Here is a 13,565-nt window from a genome sequence, read left to right on the forward strand (position 1 = left end):
ACTATTTAGAGACACAAGTTTATTCATTAAGTTTTCCCATTCTGGGGTTCCTATTTGAACCTGTGAAGTATCAATTGGATTATTTACCATGGTCCTTTGGTTCATATTCTGTTCTATGGTGGAACCAAAACTTCTAGCTCCTCGTACAGTTTGTGGTAATTCCACCATTTGTATGACTTCAGGGGTTGCTATCTTCTCCAAGATTAGTTGTGCTATTGCTTCCCCTTTATTCAAGACTATATTTCCATAAGTCATATTAAAAATAAGAATTTTTACTCCGCCTCGGAAGTCGTTATCAATAACTCCTGTCCCAATTTGTATGTCTTTCTGCCATGCAACTCCTGAGAGTGGGGCTATCCTTCCATAATACCCTTCTGGTATTGCGATTGCTAGTCCTGTTTGAGATTAATTCTCGTTCTCCTGTTTCAATAATATATGTATGAATTGGTGATAAATCATACCCCGCGACTCCTACAGGTTTCGCTCCAGGAGTATTGCATTTTGGTCCAGCTTCATAACATAAAGCGTTGTCTGGAGTTCTTCCGTCATCATTGCCAATATTTCACCATCGGGAGAGGTGACATCCATATCATCTTGATCTTCTCTTACAACATTACTCTCCCTGGTGTTTTCTGACATAGGAGTGTAACCTTGAAACTCCATTGAGACACTTCCATCAAGTAGTGTCCTACTTAATACCCTTGTTGGCGCTACCAGGCTTTGCCCTGTTGATGGTCGAAGGATCCATCTTTGTTGTCGTAGCTCTTCAATATTAAATCTTGTTCCTAGTATGGCGATGACACCTCTGCTGGCCAGATAGTCTGCAACATTTTGGACATTATAGGCAAAATTTGTAAAGCTAGTGTTAGTTAACCGTCCAAGCATCATTCGTGTAATTAATAAATTGCTTGAACCCCTTTGTCATTCAGTATATCCATGGGTCTGAATAGAAATTTCCACATAATTCAAGAAGTCCTGTATATTCATCATTAAGTCTGGTATCACATATATCATTTGGGTTCCTCGGGTAAGGTCCATTTTCATAGTAGCAATAATGGATCTATCCCCTCGCTATCTGGTGTCTTGAAGGACAATTAATACCATTGCTCCTGTGTCTCGTCTATGTAAAGCATAGACCTTTATCATTACGTGACCCATATGAATATGGTGAAATCCAGCCTCTTGTAATGCTTGATGGCTTTGATTTGTAACAAGTGGTAAATCCACTTGATTTTCTTCAATACAAAGAACATCTTCTTCAGAATAGTGCTGGTAAACTCTGTGTTGAGTAGGTCTAGATCCTACTGAGTATAATATCTCCGCTGGCACCATTCTAGCTCTTCTGGATCTCGATATGTCCAACTGCTCTTCAGGACTTATTTGGCTCTCTATAGTTCGTCTGAAATGCCTTTGGCTGGGCATTAATCTTATTTGCATATTATAAAGCCTTCTTCGATTGGTTCGATAATCTCTGATTTGATCTTCCGCGTTGGGTACTTGAGTTGTTATTTGAGATACTGCTAGAGGCCTTGTAGTACTCATTTCTTTTTCTCTTGTTCGAGAATATCTGATGGATTGCGATGGACTAGAATTGAGCCTTGCTTCTTAGGAATTACATATTCTATTCCCAAGGATAATCCGCTGAGCTTCTTTGTAAGCTCTTCAATTGAAGCTTCAAGTTCCTTAGTGTTGTCCTGCCTTGTAAATGTTGAAATATTACTTTCTAAATCCTGCACCTGCTCATGTACTTTCATAACTTGATTACTTAACACAATAAGAAGGGAAGTGATCGTATTGTTTTGCTTTATCAGGGTTCTGTGAGTGTCAAATGTTGTTTTAAAATCTGTAGGTTTTGCAAATCCAACGGATGGGGCTTCTAGTAATTCTGTAGCCTTTACTCTTTTAAATAGTTCGGGTCTTCTGATTGTTTTGCTCAATCTTCACTCATTAACCTATAAGGGTTTTGATCTTTTCTACCAACCTTTCAACCCTTTTGATGCTAATATTTAGCTCCTTAATTTGCCTAATAACTTCTTCTTCAATTGGTTTTGGTTGCTTAAACACTTCTATGATCAGGTTTCGGACTTCCGCTCTAGTTAGTGACCTATGATCTACTAATTCCTTCTCAAGATTACAAGCAGAGACTTGTAATTGAACTACCTCCTTTCGCAAAGCTTGGTTTTCTTCCTCTAGAGCATAAAAGTGTTTTAAGGAAACTTTTGATAGTAATGAAATCCTATCATAAACTACTCCAATATTATGTACTAGTTATGAGGTTTTGGGTTTTGGTAATTCAGCAAGGTCTAAATATTCAAGGTTTACGGTTCAGGATTTGTTGTACCACTCATTTATGCTTCGTTCATATTTTTCAGACATGATACATCAAATGAACACAATTACAGCTTAGGAATTCATAAAACTTTCTTGCTCACGTGACGGGTAATGACTTCTTACTATAAGACTTACGCACACCGCAGTCTTTTGCAATCAGTTAATGAATTCAGTTGTCTTATCATATGCTATCTGATATATCGTCATTCTTTAGCAAGGAGTATCGTCAAATAAGGCTTTCTGGCTTACCGTCTTACGCACTTACTAGCCTTGCGAAAATCCAGACCAAGGATGCTTATCGAGTCTCCACCTTTCAGCCTAGCGATTAACTCCTTGAATCATAAGAGAGATAATGAACACATAAATGAATGATATACAACCCTTACCTTCACCTTGAATTTATATTTCTAGTCGACCATGAGCTTAAGTTACTTTGCACTCAAGCTCTGATACTAGAAAAGAATCGTTTATGAGAATTTGAAATTAAACTCAAGAGTTCTAGTATCGTTTATGAGAGTTTGAAATTAAACTCGAGACGACGCTCGAAATTTATTTCTCCTTCAGAAAATTACAGCTCACAACTGAAAAAGATCACAAAAGAGGAAATAAACACCTTGGTGTTGCTCAAGTGTGTTTAAACCTCTACACTCAAAGTCCTTTAATAGACTCGACAAAGTTATGATGATAAGAAGTGGGTACCCTTATTTGACCCCATCGTCCCTCCTATTCAGCACCTTTGTCGCCCATTATGGACTTTACAACGCATACTGACTTAGCATTTCTTCTTTATGTCACTTTGCTGAGTCATAAAGCATTCTTTACAGCTATTTGAAAGGACGACTCCTCGGGGCTCAATCCATTCTTTTTACATGTGTTTGGATTTCAGGCTTACCACTTGCTTCCGAGTTATGGTGGAGTTTCTTGTATGACACGATAGATGTCTCGTAAGGTATTGGATAACCTCCAGAGATCTTTTCTCATTTCTTGAATTATTGGGAGTTTCTCGATCCAATAATTGTCTCTTGTTCCTCCCAGATATCTTCTGTGGTTAAAACCATACTCCATTTGCTGAATGAGTTCCAACTCATTAATAGCTAAGGATGCATTTCTAATAGCTTGATCTTCAATGTCTCTCATCCTTCGCCACTTATGATGTTCTTCGGGAAGGAGTATATTTTTGGCAGCCTCATGTATTAAGTCTTCGTATTCAGTTAGTAACAGAAATTGAGCAGATCCTCCTACCTCTTCTTTTGTTAGTACTGTCAATGTCTCTGAATCTTCCACCAGCCTGGATAGATCGTCAGCGAAAACATTTAATTTACCATCAAAATGTTCAAAATTTACCTTTACTCCGGTGTCCGTAATAAAGTCTGTAAAAGCAATCCATCTAACTCTAGAAGGCTTGTTTCTGACAGACTTATTATGAAAGCTAATGATGACTTAGCAATCTGTCCTCAGTGTAATTTCTTCCTTATCCAGGAAGTGAATTTTTAAGGCACTCATAGTTTCCATTGCGACAAAAATTTCCGCATCAATTAGCGATGAAGGATGAGAGACATTGAAGATCAAGCTATTAGAAATGCATCTTTAGCTATTAATGAGTTGGAACTCATTCAGCAAATGAAGGAGTATGATTTTAACCAAGAAGGCATCTGGGAGGAATAAGAGATAATTATTGGACCGAGAAACTCTCAATAATTCAATAAATGAGAAAAGATCTCTGGAGGTCATCCAATGCCTTACGAGACATCTATCGTGTCATATAAGAAACTCCACCGTAACTCGGAAGCAAGTGGTAAGCCCAAAATCCAAACACGTGTAAAAAGAAAGGGATTGAGCCCGGGGAACCGTCCTTTCGAATAACTGTAAAGAATACTTTATGACTCAGTAAAGTGACATAAAGAAGAAATACTGAGTCAATATGAGTTGTAAACTCCATAATGAATGATAAAGGTACTGAATAGAAAGGACGATGGAGCCAAATAAAGATACCTGCTTTTTATCATCATAATTTTATCGAGTCTATTAAAATACCTTTGAGTGTAGAGATTTAAATGTTTATTTCCTCTTTTGACTTTTGTGATCTTTTTCATTGTGAGTTGTAATTTTTTCGAAGGAGAAATAAATTTCGATCGTCGTCACGGTTTTAATTTTAAATTTTCAGAAACGATACACGTGGAGTTCTGTCCCTATTAAAGAACCCATTGCCGTAACCTCGAAAAACCCTAGCCGCCCCTCAGAGAGAGAACAAACAGCTCGCTTCCTTCTCCGGCCCTCGTTCGCTACACGTCGACATGGGTTAGTAATCGAGATCTCCCTTTGCTGATACAATTTTGTATTGGTATCCAATTCGTCGTCTTCGTTCTGATCGGCGTCAGGTAAGGTGCACGGTTCTTTGGCTCGCGCCGGGAAGGTTCGAGGGCAGACGCCGAAGGTGGCGAAGCAGGACAAGAAGAAGAAGCCCCGCGGAAGGGCCCACAAACGCATGCAGTACAATCGTCGTTTCGTCACCGCCGGTATTGATTTTTTTTTATTTTTTTCTTCCCGTAGCTCTCCTTTCGCACCGGACAATTCTCTGATCGTTTCTTCTTCTTTGCAGTTGTTGGATTCGGGAAGAAGAGGGGTCCAAACTCGTCGGAGAAGTAAAGATTCTGGTGGTCACGGTGGTACCAAATTGCCTCCTTTATCATTTTGCGTACCATTTCCTGTCTACGTACTTTATCCTTTTGATCTTTCTTTGTTTTTTTTTTCCTTTTTGTCTTTGATTACAGTAACTAAGTGGGATATGAATTGAATCGTGGAATTCTTCTTTACATTGATGTTATTGCTATGCTGTTCTGATGCCTGATTTTATGATAAATGCAATCACTCTGTGTGATTCTTTTGTCTTGGATCTCACTCATGTTCAGAGTTAACCTGGAAACAGATCTACTATTTGCTTGATCATGAGATTACACTTGATTCCACTTTGTATTAAAACTTTCCACTAACACCTTAATGTTCCATCATTAAAGTTGGTTTAGGAAGAAGATGGATAGCATCTTTAGACATTGTTTGCTCATTGCATGGTTAAGGATGTTAAAATGACAGTTTAGTCGACTTCCGCCCTTGTATTTTCATCCAACCAAATCCAGTCCAGGTATTTGTCGACCTGGAGAGTGCGAGAGGAGAGAAACTTTGCTTCAGTCTGTTTACTTGCAACTCCGTAAACATTAGATAGGTTTTGAAATGCAAGGCTATATTACTCATACCACTCCATCCAAGTAAACCTAGTTTGAGTCCTTGTTTAACAAGAGAATGTAGAGAGGATAGGAGGTTTTCTAGGCATGATAAGTAAACCTTAATCTTGTAGTCCCTTTTGGATAGGGAGTTTCGAGTTCTAGTGGCTCGGGTAGACAGACGAGTTTGAGTGGTTGATTGAATGAATCAAGCTGATCTAGTTGGACCACACTCGCCAAGCTATTCGGATGAGTTGGGACAGTTTGAGTAGATCAAGTGGATCGAACCGAGAGAGTCCAGTTGTAGATTGGGGGGCTACACTATCGATCCGGGTAGCGGTTGTCTAGGCACGATAAGTAAACCTGGTAATCCTTGTTGTATAGGAAGTTTCAAGCTCTAGTGGGTCGGGCAGACAGATGAGTCAGAATGGTTGGTTGAATAAATCAAGCTGATCCAGTCGGACCATACTCGCCAAGCTATTCGGATGAGTCAGGACAGTTTGAGTAGATCAAGTGTCGAACCGAGAGAGTCCAGTAGTAGATTGGGTGGCTACATGATCGGTCCAGGCCAAGGTTTTGAAAGAGTATACACTCTGTTCAAGACCTAAAAATTCCCTGTTGGATTGGATAAACCGACTAAAACCTTGGCCGAATCCTACTCATTATTTTTATTTGAAACATTGTGATCTGTAGATAGGAAGAATAAGAAGAAAAAAAACTCAACTAAAATTGCCTATTGATGTAAACTGGTGCTATTTGAATCTCCTTTCACTAAAAATTGAAATCCCTGCAATCTTACCTGCTAGTGTTCCTCTGATGTAATTTTATTTGTTAAAAATTGTCTAAATTATAAATGACTTGCATCAAATAGTTGTATGTTATGTCAATCATATTTTATCATTTCAAGCGTATTTATTATAATAAATATGGAATCTCTGTGAATTAGTTAATATGTTTGTTAAGTTGGTGATTAATTTGCCAGAGTTCAATTGTATATTATGATGGTTGTGATTGTAAAGCTGTGACTGTGAAGATGCTTTTGTGATGATATTGATCGTAAAATGCAAGCGGGCAATTTCAATTCCAGTGAGGACAGTGAAAAACGTTTTGAAAATGGAAATAATTTTTTTTAAGACATCTTGCAAATTAAAACCAGCTTAAGCATTTTTTTAAAAAGAAAAGTGAATAAAAAAATAGCCACCATGAATTCTGTGTCGACTTGTTATATTTGTCTTCACGGCTTAAAGAAGTTGTTTTTGGATAAAATATCGTTTTCTATTTAGCAGTATGTTGTATTCTGTATTTAAAAAATAATATTTAATCTCTTTTTACTAAAAATTTGAAAATTATTGTAAAAGATGGTTATGTTTTTAGTTGTTTTTATAATTTTTAATAATAATAAAAGGGTAAACATATTAAAATTAATTATTATATTCTTTAGTAAAATGTTTTATAAAATACATTCATACACAAATATAAATAATAATAAAAAAATGATTAACTAGGTTGGGTAACATCGAACTTGGGATGATCGGTTCGGTTTCATATAAATTTTTCATCGGTCATCAGGATAAATCGGGAAGCGCTCACAGCAGGCAGTCCAGGAGCCCAGTATCCTTTAGTTACGCGTCCCATTTGGAGAAATTTTTTTTACAAAATTAGATTTGATTTCATCCGAATTTCGTAGTATAAAAATGAATGGAATTATAATAAATATTTCATCTAAGTTGAATAATCGAGGATTGTAATGTGGATTCTGATCATATGAGAAGTTTTTATTTGGTTATGATCCAAAGAAGAAACAAAAAACCAAAACGGATACTTACTTAGTCTAATTCAATATTTGGTTATGATCCAAAGAAGAAACCAAAAAACCAAATCGGATACTTACTTTAGTGTAATACAATAATTTATATTACATCTATGGGATAGCTAATGAGTTAAATTTTTGGGAGCTCAATATTCTTTAGTTGTGTATTCTATTTGAATTTTTTTTTTTTTATAAATTCGTCATAACTGGGGCTCGAACCGTTGGTACTTAGGTGATAATTTGGATACCCTGTCGCTGCACCATAACTTCGAGGACGATATAAATAATAGAAAAAGAAATGATTAACCAGACCTAGGGGTAAATCGGAAAGCGCTCCCAGCGAGCAGTCCAGGAGTCTAACATCCTTTAGTTGCGTGCCCCATTTAGAAAAAAAATTCTTGATAACAACTTAAATACCTTGTCACTGCACCATAGTCCCAGGGGCGATATAAATAATAAAAAAAAATTGATTAACCAGGCTGAGTAACGTCGAGCCTAGGGTGACCGCCCCAAACCCACGGAAGTTTCCTATCGGCTACCAGGTAAATCGGAAAGTACTCGCAACGGGCAGTCCAGGAGCCCAACATCCTTTAGTCCCAGGTAAACCGGGAAGCATTTACAATCTGAATATCCTACCGTTACACCATAGTCCGAGACAATATAAATAATAGAAAATCAACTATACGAAAGGGATAATTAATTAAAAATTTATATTATTGTTTATCTATTGTTTGATTTCTTTTGTTTGGTGAGGAGTGTTGAGTGAGTTTGTGACTAATTATTCATTTTAGAATTATGTCAGGTTATTTTTTTTCCCTTTTAAGGTAATTAATAATGTTAAAAAAATAAAAAAATATTGTCTTTCATCTAACTTAAAATGTTTTTTTTTCAATATATAGAGGTAAAAAACTGCTAGAAAATACAACGAATTAAAGGTATTTTTCCCTTTAGTTTTTTTCCCCATTTTGTCATGGGATCTACAATGTCGAAATGAGTGACTTATCTTTTCGCCATATCGTAGCCACAGGTTAAAAGTCCTCATCTTAACGGCGAGGGAGGTCAGGCATCAAGGCATTTGAAAATATATATAGAAGTTTTAAAGGTATTTTAAAAAGAATTTTAAAAGTTTCTTCGTATTTGAGAAAAACTTTTAAAAATAATGTTGGATTAATATATTAATATATTTTTAAAAGAAAAAAAAAATCCATGGTGGACTGGAACAGTCCATTTATTGCCGCAGACTGCCCCAGGCATCAGCTCTGAATCGCCTTTACCTCCTGCCGACCAGAGCGATCGCCCTATTTCTCGGTCGCCACCTGCTTTTAGCGGCGCCTGTGAGGAGCGATCGGCCCGGGGATTGCGCCATGAACCCCGAATTGTAAGCGGCTTACCTTTCCCTACCCTACTAGTCGTTTATTCTGCAAAGTTTCCTTCTGATTCGATCTAACTAGGGCATATCTTCTTTTTTTCCTTTTTCAAGAATTTTAATTTTTATTCGGTCGATTTGTCTCCCCTGTTTTCCATCTTTCGCTTGAAATCGATATTATTTTTGATGTCTATAATATGGCTAAATTTGGGGCGCGGCATGGAGTCGCTAAGTTCGGAAGAGCACGAAGTTACCATATGACTTTGTTTCTGGATCGTTGCTAAGGAGATAAGGAACGGTCGTAGTCGATGGGGAAAAATATCTTTCCTTACTGGCCATATTTAGTCTGACACTTTGAGATTTTCATGGATGATTTCAAAGATTTATTGTCTTTTCAGAAGTTATGTGGGAAGAAGGGTAGGGCACCATCTCCAAGATTTGGAAAATATTAAGCTTCCGGTTGGTAGGTGCAAGCATTAAAATATCATAGTTGATATGAAAAATTGTTTTTAAGAACTTAATTGATATGAGTAATAACATTCATAGTTGATATGAAAAATATCTTACCTTATTGGGGGTATTGACTCCTTAAGTGCTAAGAAGGATGCTTACTAAAATCCTACTTATAATTAATTGCATAGCATTCATAAAATGGTGGTGTAAAATATTTCTAAGAACTTAAATACTATCTATTCACAAGTTTGTAAATTTTAAATAAAATATATTTCAAACACAAACCGAATAAATAAGACTGTTATCATCTATGCAAAAGTTTCAAACATTTATTTGCAAATTTATTTAGCAAGAAACTTACCTTGTAAGATCTAATCATAATTTGTCTGAGTCAAAATTGAGGTTCAATAGTTTTAGTTATTACTGATTTGTTGTGCAGAATGGAATCTGGAGCTTTTCTTAAATGAGAGATTTCATTAGCATCCAGGTCTATGCAACTAAATGAACCTCATTTTTAGTCTATGTGTGACCTCTTCTCATTCTAAACTATCAATTGGCTATAACAACTGATTGGTTATACTTTATTTTCTCTTACATAGCAAGGAGAACTTTGTCTGGGTAAAACAAAAAGAACTCACAAAAGATCCCTTCTTACCAGGCGACTCTAAGTTACACTAATAGCAATAAATGGTAAGTGTGGATTGTTCAAATGCAACTAATAGCAACCCAAGAACACTGAGATTTATGTAGAAAATCATTGAAGATGAATGAGAAAAATCATGAGTAAACTTCGAGGGGAATCCACAAGCATATAAAGATCTTCAAGAGAAAAAAAAAAATCTCCGTAACTTTTCTTTTTTCCTTCCTCTCCTCTCTTCTCTTCTCTTCTCTTTTGCACTCTTTTTCCCTTTTATTTGAAGCTGCACTTAAACTCGCAGGACTTTGTTGGTTTATTCATACACTTGCACACACCTGACACAGGTAACATTTCAAAACCTTTTCTTTAATTAAACCTCAAGCTAAGTTGGCCCACCTATAAGTTTGGGTGGATCGTATGGATGTCACTTACTGTCCAACTCTGCAGGGGCGACTTGTACTCCTCAATGGAACCCATGCTAGCTTATCTTTTGCGCAAAGTTCTCCACTGACAACTTTGATTAGCATGTCTAAGAGTTCCTTGCCAATGTGGATCATTATGAGTATATCAATTTATTCTCGATTGCATCATGATCCAATGATAATGAACATCAATGTGCTTTGGTCCAAGAGGGATATGTACAATTTTTGCACAGATTGAATGCATTCTAACTATGATAGAATTTTATTATTCTTCTGTTTCAAATCCAATTCTTGCAAAATGTCAATTCTCAACATTTTATCAATTTCACTTACTGCTTATATTATGGTTAAGTTGTCAATATGACAACACACTTATGTGAATACTGAAATAGCTTTTCTTTAATTGGCATATTCATCTCTATAACCTTCAAGATTGATTCGACCTCCCAAAAACATTAATATTTGTAATTTGCCAAAGCTATAGCCTATATGGAATTCATTTGATGCATGAAAATGGTATCTTTGAGACTTTGATACACAAGTAATCATTTTGGAAACTGGGTCCATTCTTTCATGAGTCAAACTTGTGCCAATTGGAATTTGTGTGTTTTTCTACCTTGGTTATTTTGTTGAAAGATATCTTCATTCTCATTCATGTTCTATCACTTGCAACCCTGTTATCTTTGGTGAGATGTGTGCCATCTAGCCTCATTATAGAAAGAACTATCTGACAAGTAAGTATTTGCAGTGACTATCTCTTCAAGCTTCTGCTTATCGGTGATTCAGGTGTTGGAAAATCATGTCTTCTGTTGAGGTTTGCGGTAAGGATTCATTTAAAATCAACTGCTTTGGAGTTTTCAAGTACTTATAATCAATCTTCAGTATTTCTCCTGCCTGTATTTCGTCCAGATTTTTGCTAAATGTTTGAGTCCTTTTGTGACCAAAATATCCTTGGTTTCCTATTTGTGACAAAAAGGTTTTTTTTTTTTGTCATTTTGAGTGTTGTGACAAAAACAGGGTGGGTTAAACAGATGTCAAAACTAAGGATGAACATGAGTGTTGAGTCAACTATTAAGGACCTTAAGAAATGTTATTCATGGTGGGTGAATTTTCTAAGATGACCTTTATGTTCATAGGTCACGTTTCAACCAAGAATTGTTGAAGTGGTGACTCGTGGGATTGTTTTCAGTTGAGTTTGTAGAGACTTATAGAGGTATTTCTGATTCCTTTCTGGTGGGTTTGCAGGTAGTAGATCATTCAGAAGTGTGGGATCACATGCAAGTGGCTTGTTACTTGCAAGTCCACTTGCAATGAATGATTTAATTTACACTTAAGATTAGGAGAACATAATAATTTCACAAAATTGAAAATTCACTTCTGTTTGCTTGGGTTTTATTTGATGTTGTAACTTGTAAACATGCTGGCACAATCTTTGTTAATTTTTGAAAATGAAAGCTATAAAAAATAAACTAGTAAAAAATATATAGAAAAGGTAAAATATCTGAGATTCAAATAATAGGTTTACTATGTAAATGGTCGTGTACTTGTACCCTCAGGAATAAAAAATGATGTTGCTGTAAGGGTTGCTTAAACTGCAAACAATCAAATTAATTCTAGAAGCTTTACCTTTTCCTTTCATGGTAGAGTTGGAACTCTTCTCTTGATATATTTATATTTTCATGTGTTAATAAGAAATTGTCAGTACTGATGGTTTTATATGAAGCACTCAATGTTTATGGTAACTTATTCAAGCTACTTCTAGTCCTATTCTTGATTTCTGTTTTCATGCACTTTCATCTGATGTAAATTTTTTCTATCTTGCATAGGATGACTCATATTTGGAGAGTTACATTAGTACAATCGGTGTAGACTTTGTAAGTATCTGTGAAATGTTTGCTCTTTTGCTTCCTGGATTGGTGTCTTTAGCTTATGCATGCTATTCTCTTATCAGAAAATCCGCACAGTTGAGCAAGATGGGAAAACCATAAAGCTTCAAATTGTAAGAGTCATGCTTGTGTTATAAACACCTATCTATCTTGACTAATTGTTTTTTCCTCTGTAGTGGGATACTGCTGGTCAAGAAAGATTCAGGACAATAACAAGCAGTTATTACCGTGGAGCTCACGGGATTATTGTAACTAACTGTCCACCTATTTTGTTTGTGTTCAAGCTAAGTTCTTCAGTTTAACATGATTGTCCACGTTGCCAGGTGGTTTATGATGTAACTGATGAGGAAAGTTTCAACAATGTGAAACAATGGTTTAGTGAGATTGATAGGTATGCTAGTGAAAGTGTAAACAAGCTACTAGTGGGAAATAAATGCGATCTGACTGCAAACCGAGTGATTTCCTACGAAACTGGCAAGGTAGGGACTCAGTATCTTAACTCAGAACCTTCTTTTACGATCAAGCAATGTAGTTTTATGCTGAGGTCACTCGGTCAGTTACCTTTATTAAGACTATCTAGTTTTATGACTGAAGGCATTTGCCGATGAAATCGGGATACCATTCCTGGAGACTAGTGCAAAGGACGCAACAAATGTCGAACAAGCTTTTATGACAATGGCAGCTGAAATAAAGAACAGGTTTCCCTTTGATATATATATACCTGTTATATTGTCGGTGCACGTATTTATTCAAAACATGGCTGCTGAAATAAAGAAATGTTCCCTTTTGGCATTTTTTTTTTTATGAAATTGATTCCTTAAATCATGTACAAGAAACTATAATGTGCATTTCTATGCAGGATGGCAAGTCAGCCAACAATGAACACTGGTTTAGCTGCTACAGTGAAGATACAAGGTCGACCGGTGGAACAGAGGAGCAGTTGCTGCTCCTGATTTGCGCGATCACGAAGTAGTCTTTGATCCTAACGAATGTGCTTTGGATGGATCGTTTAAGGGATGGAAATCTGTCATGGTTGTGGATGACTGCTTGTGTAAATAATCAGATTACTTCAGAAGCCTTAACTGTGGGTGAGACACCTTGTTAACTGTTGCTAGATCGATATGACTTGTCTGGTGCCAAAGCAGTCTTTTCGGTCTTTTGGCCATTACCACATCGATGCCTATGGGAACTTATATGGGTTTTTATCAACCAGTTCCAATATTTTCCTGTCAAACTAATGCTTAAATAAGGTTGACAAATTGTCGCAGATTGCAACATAATCATGCACATGATCTTCAGAATATTTGTCCAATTTGAGATTTGAATTCAAAAACTGCCATCTCATTGCTTTAGCACCATTAGGGCTTTGAACAAGCTGAGCCAAACTTTATATACTTTATAGTGTTCAAATTTGTTTGAGCTGAGTTTAAAATGAATTAAGC

The 13,565-nt window shown here is 36.3% G+C and overlaps 2 protein-coding genes across 3 annotated transcripts; both read left to right on the forward strand.

The window, feature by feature from the left end:
* Nucleotides 1-4,474: 4,474 nt before the first annotated feature.
* On the forward strand, nt 4,475-5,144 carry LOC122048936 (40S ribosomal protein S30). The gene is made up of 3 exons (XM_042610444.1): nt 4,475-4,629; nt 4,710-4,847; nt 4,931-5,144. The coding sequence occupies exons 1-3, from the start codon at nt 4,626-4,628 to the stop codon at nt 4,975-4,977; spliced, it is 189 nt and encodes a 62-aa protein (XP_042466378.1). The 5' UTR covers nt 4,475-4,625; the 3' UTR covers nt 4,978-5,144.
* A 3,422-nt stretch (nt 5,145-8,566) lies between these two features.
* On the forward strand, nt 8,567-13,484 carry LOC122045097 (ras-related protein RIC1-like). 2 transcript variants are annotated; one of them, XM_042605167.1, is made up of 8 exons: nt 8,567-8,737; nt 10,986-11,058; nt 12,064-12,111; nt 12,189-12,236; nt 12,300-12,371; nt 12,447-12,602; nt 12,718-12,821; nt 12,983-13,484. In XM_042605167.1, exons 1-8 carry the CDS (start codon nt 8,724-8,726, stop codon nt 13,074-13,076), a joined length of 609 nt encoding a protein of 202 aa, XP_042461101.1. In that variant the 5' UTR covers nt 8,567-8,723; the 3' UTR covers nt 13,077-13,484. The 2 variants fall into 2 exon arrangements, with proteins under 2 accessions (XP_042461101.1, XP_042461102.1); XM_042605168.1 differs by having other exon boundaries at nt 12,189-12,200.
* The last annotated feature ends 81 nt before the right edge of the window (nt 13,485-13,565 follow it).

The sequence above is a fragment of the Zingiber officinale genome, chromosome 2B (genome assembly GCF_018446385.1).
Source record: "Zingiber officinale cultivar Zhangliang chromosome 2B, Zo_v1.1, whole genome shotgun sequence".
NCBI lineage: Eukaryota > Viridiplantae > Streptophyta > Magnoliopsida > Zingiberales > Zingiberaceae > Zingiber > Zingiber officinale.